We start from the raw sequence: 6,858 nt of genomic DNA, 5'->3' as shown, positions 1-6,858 counted from the left end.
TTTTCTAAATTTGGGGGGAAAGTCTGAATGCAGAGGGAGGAGTGCAGGAGATGAAAAAGGAAAGTAAAACACTCCTTAGAAGACTATGGCCACCTGTAGTCCCTGAGAGAATTTAAAGCCCATATGGCCGGAGTTTTGTGACCAGTTTGATGTGATTATCAGGTAGCAGTGCCCCCAAGGAACCTGTAGGAAGCAAACACAAATGTTCTCTGAAAGAAAGAAAATACTTGGTTTTTGCCCTTTGGGCATGCCAACAAACACTTTTTTTTAGGCCGGGTAAGGTGGCTCAAGCTTGTAATCCTAGCACTTTGGGAGGCTGAGGCAGGAGGATCACTTGAGCCCAGGAGTTTGAAATTGCTGAGCTATGGTGACGCCACTGCACCCCATACGCCCCCACCCTGAGGGACAGAGTGAGACTCTGTCTCCAAAAAAAAAACACAAAAACTTTTTTCCCCCCATGGTATTGATCTGCACACAGTTAGAGAATCCAGGTGCTCAAGAAAACAAGATTCCATAAGGGAAAACTGGCAGAAACAATTGAGAGCCTGAACAGAACCATGGACACCTAGTATTAGAATTATCTTTAGACTGAAATTGGACCTATATCTCACAGCATACACAAGCCTCTGCTCCAGTCACCACGCCCCCCGAGGACACACACCCTGCTGCTCTCTAACTGCCATATCGAAACTAAAAGGGAATCCTATGACAAATACCAGCAGACTTGGCCATACACACAAAGCATGTGAAAGAGTTACCCGAAAGTGGCATTCACCTTCTACCTCTTGTGGGATGAAAGGTTTTGGAAAGAATCTCATGCATGCCAAGTGGAGAGGACTAAATTTTGGAATCCGACGCCATCTCTAGGACTAAGTCTGATTCTGAAGTTAAATCTAATTTAGTACTTTTATTTCAGAGTGGAAGAATTGGGCATGGGTGATCCTAGCCTCTGCCTCACCAGCCCTGGGTTGGATGATTAAAGAGTGTGAGTCATGTGACTTGGGACAGAAAGCCTTGAGTCTGCCCTATCTGAGAGGCTCCCATCTCCCCACCTGCCATCTCCCCCTTACCCCAGCTCTACCCCTTCCCTACCCCGAATCTTCCAGACACATGTTACATATTTTTCTTCACATTAGAGTTTCTGATTTTGTGAGGTATACTCATAAACCCCATACATTACTTTACAACTGGTAATATTTCTGATCGCAAATGTGGTTGGTGCATGCATGATCATTTCTAATACCATGGTCCCTTTCCTAATGGATTTCACAGTCTAGTGAGAAAGATTGCAGAGAAGAAATGATTACAATATAGTGTTGCTGGGGCTGAGAAACTGATACCTGAAAATGTGGCATGATGAACTGAAGGATCAAGGTCTCTTTGAACTTCCCAAAGCCTTTATCTGCCTAAGATCCAGACCCACCAAGGAGAAGTATTGTTTTTGTTTCCCCTCCCTGTCAGACCAGGAATGTAACCATACCTTATCAGACCCTTTCACTGCCAAAGATAACTAGTTACAAGTTAATTTCTGTTCCAGGATCCATTCATTCTCCCTAGTAATCCTTTATTGCGCCTCAACAGAATTCCTCTTTCCCCCCTCCCCATAACCTGTTTTGCCAGGATAGTATTGTAGGGGCCAAGGGAAGCTTCCTTTTGGTCCTCTGAAGTTTCACTGAAAAATCAAGTCACAAAAGGCAGATTAATTGGAGAAAGGCATATAAATTTATTTAACGTGTGTGCATGAGCGCCTTCAGAATGAAGACTCGACCTCTGAGTGGGATACAGGAGCTTATATGCCATTTTGAGATTACAGAATGAATGTGGGCTCTGAGCATGGCCAAAGACAGACAGGTTACGGGAAGGGAGCGGGGAGGAATTCTGTTGAGGGGCCATAAATGAGAGATACATGTTATCTTGGGCAAGAGTCTGTTCAGGTGTGGATATATCCTGGGTCTTCTTTTCTGCTATATGATAATGGGGGAGGGGGAGGAAAAAACAATTGTTCTCCTTGGTGGGTCTGGATCTTAGGCAGGTAAGGGAACTTCAGAGAACAACTTTATCCTATGCTTAGAAAGAGACAATGGGTAGAGGGTGTTATGGGGAAGTTCAGAGAGACCTTGAGGCTTCTTCAACTCAGCATGTCAGTACACCATATTTTGGGATATTGGTTTCCGAGCCCCAACAGTATATAAGCTTCTGAACCCCATTGGGAGGTGGGCAATCACTCTGTGATTCTTCCTGTGCATGCACATGTTAAATAAATTCGTATGCCTTGTCTGCAATTAATGTGCTTTTTGTGACTTGATTTTCCAGCGAAGCTTCAGAGTGCTAAGGGCAAGTTTCCCTCACTGCGCCAGTGTGGTAGGTGCTGTGAGAGTCCAGCAGAAGCGGCTATGTGAACACACAGCAGGGCCACGGTGTGGGGGCTGAGAGATGGGTTTTTGAGAAGAGATATCCCTTGAGCTGAGTCATGAAGATGTGGTAGAAGTTAGACAAATGAGCAAACCAGGAGAAAGAGTGTCGCAGGTAGAGGGCAGCATGTTCAATGGCATGGAAATGGAAGCTTTGTTCGAGAAGTGTAGGTAATGTTTTATATGTAGGAGAGGTGGGAGAGTGGTGCTCCATACAGCTGCACCGACAGGACTGGTCTTGGCTAAACCATAAAGGGAAGGTACAAGGGAAGGAATGTGGACTATAATTGATGGGGAGCCACTGAAATGATTAAGCAGAGGCATGACACAATCAGATTTGGGTTTGAGGAACATCCTGATGGTCCTAGTCCGGATAATTAATTGGAAGGGGATGAAACTGAAAGAAAAGCCCAAAGATAAACGAGAACCTAACCTAAGGTAGTGATATAGAGGAGGGTGTGAATTGGGAACTGTTTTGGATAGGAAATCAACACAGCTTCAGTAATCATTTGGATGTAGTGCGGAGAAGAGGGTAGAATGAAGGCATATATTCTTGGGTGGCTGAGTGGCAGTGTCGCTTGCTACAACAAGTATTGTTTGGGGAAGAGGAGATAGAAGAGTGTGGTCCTATCGTGTTGAGTTAGAGGTGTGTGTGGAAGGTGGTTACAAACCTAGTTGTATATCAGAATTACCAGAGGAGCTTGTTATATGCAGGTTCTCAGGCCCTCTCCCTAGGGATCTAAATTCAGTAGATTGAAGGTGATGCCCAAGAATCTGTATTTTAAAAAAATGTACAATGTGGTTCTGATGTAGCCAGTCCATAGCTGTATGGGGGAGATATAACAAACAGAATAGGAAATATATTTTTGTGTTTTTATTATTTTTTTATTTATTTATTTTGTTTGAGACAGAGAGTTTGGCTCTGTTGGCCAGGCTAGAGTGCCGTGGCGTTAGCCTAGCTCACAGCAACCTCAAAATCCTGGGCTCAGGCAATCCTCCTGCCTCAGCCTCCCGAGTAGCTGGGACTACAGGCATGCGCCACCATGCCCGGCTAAAGAATAGGAAATATAAATTGGGGAGTCTGTGCATACATGTGGTTGGAGCCAAGATCATGAATAAAGTCATATAGACAATGTACAAAGAAAGAAGAGAAAGGGACCGACGACACAGACTCATGTAATTGTTCCAAGAGTAATTTTCCTTCGCATTACCAAAAACAAGGGAAGTGGGCAACTAAAGTGGAATGTAGGATTGTGATACAAGTGTTAACTACTCTTGACATTGGTGGTTTATTTCTCTTCCTCTGCCTTCCATTCTCATGCTGCCACCTGAGTTATCTCTAAAACACAGATCTGGTGATACTATTTCTTTCTTCTAAACTTTAGATGATTTCTCATTTCTACAGAATGAAGTCTCAACTCCTTAGCAAGGTATTCAGGGTCCCAGGTGATCCAGTCTCCATTTGCATTTTCACATCAGCTGCCCTCACCCTAACTGCGTGTGTCAGCCACTGTGGGCTTCGCCTTCCCTGGGCATAACCTGTAACCTTTCCCTTCTTCCTAAAATGTCCTGCCTCAACTCTACTTCCTTGCCTGGCTAATTCATACTAAGCCGAACAGAGTTCACTCATACATGATCACTCAAATTTCAGTAGCATTTCCACACATGCCTCTGTTTATTCTGGTAAACAGCATGAAATGTTGAACTGCAATGAGGAAAGATATTCCTCTTATAAACTGAAACTTTACCAAGTTTTAAAGGAAGCCCATTTCAATCTTTATGGCCAATTTTAATTAATCCCTTTCCCGTGTTTTCAAAGAGATACTACTTACATTTCTAGGATAGCGTTGCTCCTTCATGTCATTGTTCTACAATTAGTTGTTAAAGAGTGCCTCTATTCAATTTTTAATCCCTAGGTAACAGATACTATTCTCTTCATATTTGAAGCTTCTATAGCCTAAATAGTTAATGTAGGACAGTGATTCACTAAGTGTTTGTTAGGCTGAACTAAAAGTTCTCAAATGTAACAAAAGTCACAAGCCATAAACACACAAATTTCATGTGCCTCAGTTTACTATAGTAATCAGATTTTGCTGAATTTCAGTAAGGGATGCAGAAAGATCTCATTCTCTAATCCAAACTAATTTTTAATCATTCATTGATTCAGTTTAAACTTTGGTTCAATACCTATTCAGGCAAACAGTCATCTTCGGAGGTTACTTTCATTATTGTAAGAAGAAAAGCAATGAGATCCACTTAAAATGAATGGCAAATATTCTGCAGGCAAGTGTTAAAAAAAGAAAGAGAGAAAGAGAGAGGAAACTTACCCATTGAGGTTCTGAGAAGGTACCAAGTCCGATAATAGGAATGCTGTTTCCATCACTTAGAGGTATGCGATGATTCGCAGCACTGAGGTGCATCTTGGAGACAGAGTCTGAGGTTTCAGCTTTCTAGGAATGATTCTAAACACAGCAGGGAGTCTTCTTCAAAAGGTGTCCTAGAGCCTAGTTAATCAAAGAAAGGCGGGCCAGAGGGAGGGGCGGAGGGAAGGAAAAGAGATTAACAGATCTATTTCTCAACCGGTTATTTTTCCAGGTTGTCCTGAAATTCCTAAGCAAGGTTGTCCTTTGAACTTCATCGGAGGCATGTAAATAACATAAGCCCTTGAGGGCTTATGCTTACTTCTTTGCAAAGAAAAGACTGAAAAAACAAAAGGAAACAAATCTGTCTGGCTTCTATCAGTTAGGATGTTTTTATTGGTGTTGGGGCTCAAATACCCCCAAATATGGCACTTTTTACCGCTGGAAGCCTCAAGGTCTCTCTGAACCCCCTACTGTCTACTCCCTACTGTCTCTCCCAAAGCATGGGACTCTCTGAAGTTGCCTTGTCTGCCTACAGTCCAGACTTACCAAAGAAGAAAACAATGACCTCTGGTCCTTTTCCAGAGTTTTCATTAATTGAACCCATATCTCAGGAAAGAAGACTAAAGTCTTCTTTTTTAACTTTTTGGTTGAGAAAAGTTAAGAATTACCTGGGTGTGGATGTGTGTGCCTGTAATCCCACCTACGAGGTGGGACAATCATTTGAACTCAGGAGTTCAAGGTCACAGTGAGTTATGATTGCACCACTGTACTCTAGCATGGGTGACAGAGTGAGACTCTTGTCTCTAAAATAAAAAATAAGTATTACAACTCTTTTAGAATTTGTCTTGCAGGTTTTCCAGTCCTCACCGGAAGACCCTAAAAAATTAAAAGATGAAGAAAGAAAGAAATAAGAGAAAAAAGAAAATTAAAAGCCATTTTTAAATTTGGAGTTGGGTTCAGTTTCACCTGGCGATTCTGGAGATCGTTAAGAAAAAGGAAAGAGGTAGTAGTTAGGGACACAAGGAACAAATATTTATTAAGTGTTCCTCAAAAGGAATGTGCGCTGTGTAAAATGGGAGCTATGGACTTGGTGACTTCAAAGGTGAGTAACTTGTATCCACTGAGGACATTAGGGACTGAACTCTGACCTTTTTTTTTCTCTTGCCCAAATTCCTTTCTAAGAATTCTGATCAGTCCTGTATATAAATGGTAAGAATTCATTAAGAATTCATTAAACGGGTTTTTATTAACCCTGTATAATGTGGCTTACTTTCCATCCTGATTCCGGTTTAGTATCATGTGACAGATAGAAGACCTCATATCTTAACTCAGGCCTCCCTTTCTATTGACTCCAGGTCTGTAGACAAAGCTTAACTCTTTCAACCAATTGCCAATTAAATCCTGAAAACCTACCTATGACTTATAAGCACCCCTGCAAGATGTCCCTCCTTTTCAGGCCAAACCAACGTTTACCTTCCGTGTATTGATTTAGGAATTACCTGTAATTCTTTTTTTTTTTTTGAGACAGAGTCTCACTCTCTTGCCTGGGGCAAGTGCCGGGGTGTCAGTATCGCTCACAGCAACCTCAAACTCCTGGCCTCAAGCAACACTTCTGCCTCAGCCTCCCAAGTAACTGGGACTACAGGCATGCGCCACCATGCCCGGCTAATTTTTTTCTATTTTTAGTTGTTTGGCCAATTTCTTTCTATTTTTAATAGAGATGAGATCTTGCTCTTGCTCAGGCTGGTCTCGTCCTGAGCTCAGAATGATCCGCCGGCCTCGCCTCCCAGAGTGCTAGGATTACAGGCGTGAGCCACCACGCCCGGCCTTACCTGTAATTCTTATCTCCATCAGTGTATAAAAGCAAAGTGTAACCCGGCCACCTCAGGTGCATTTTCTTCCTGGGCCATGGTTGCACGTATTCAGCTGAGAATAAACCTCTTTAAATATTTTACAGAGTTTGGAGGTTTTTTTTTGTTTTCTGTTAACACCATGCTGGTTAAAGTGTCTTGAAGTGTGTCTTTAATTGACTTGGCCTCTTTCCAAGACAGTTATTCTTTTTTTTTTTGCCAGTCCCAAGAATT

At 42.4% G+C, this 6,858-nt stretch overlaps 1 protein-coding gene and 1 pseudogene across 1 annotated transcript in view; one reads left to right on the top strand and one right to left on the bottom strand.

Annotated features, from left to right (window-relative positions):
- AKR1D1 (aldo-keto reductase family 1, member D1) overlaps nt 1-4,932 on the bottom strand; it is a 60,152-nt gene extending 55,220 nt beyond the window's left edge. The window contains exon 1 of the mRNA XM_012642754.1: nt 4,739-4,932. Within this exon, the coding sequence (XP_012498208.1) occupies nt 4,739-4,831 (93 nt within the window). The 5' untranslated portion in view covers nt 4,832-4,932. The remainder of the gene's footprint in view (nt 1-4,738) is intronic.
- Nucleotides 4,933-5,855: 923 nt separating this feature from the next.
- LOC105808999 overlaps nt 5,856-6,858 on the top strand; it is an 81,064-nt pseudogene continuing 80,061 nt past the window's right edge.

This window comes from Propithecus coquereli, unplaced genomic scaffold (assembly GCF_000956105.1).
Source record: "Propithecus coquereli isolate 6110/MARCELLA unplaced genomic scaffold, Pcoq_1.0 Scaffold186, whole genome shotgun sequence".
In the NCBI taxonomy this organism is placed as follows: Eukaryota; Metazoa; Chordata; class Mammalia; order Primates; family Indriidae; genus Propithecus; species Propithecus coquereli.
Note: the sequence above shows the minus strand (reverse complement) of the source record. Positions and strands in the feature narration are given on the sequence as shown.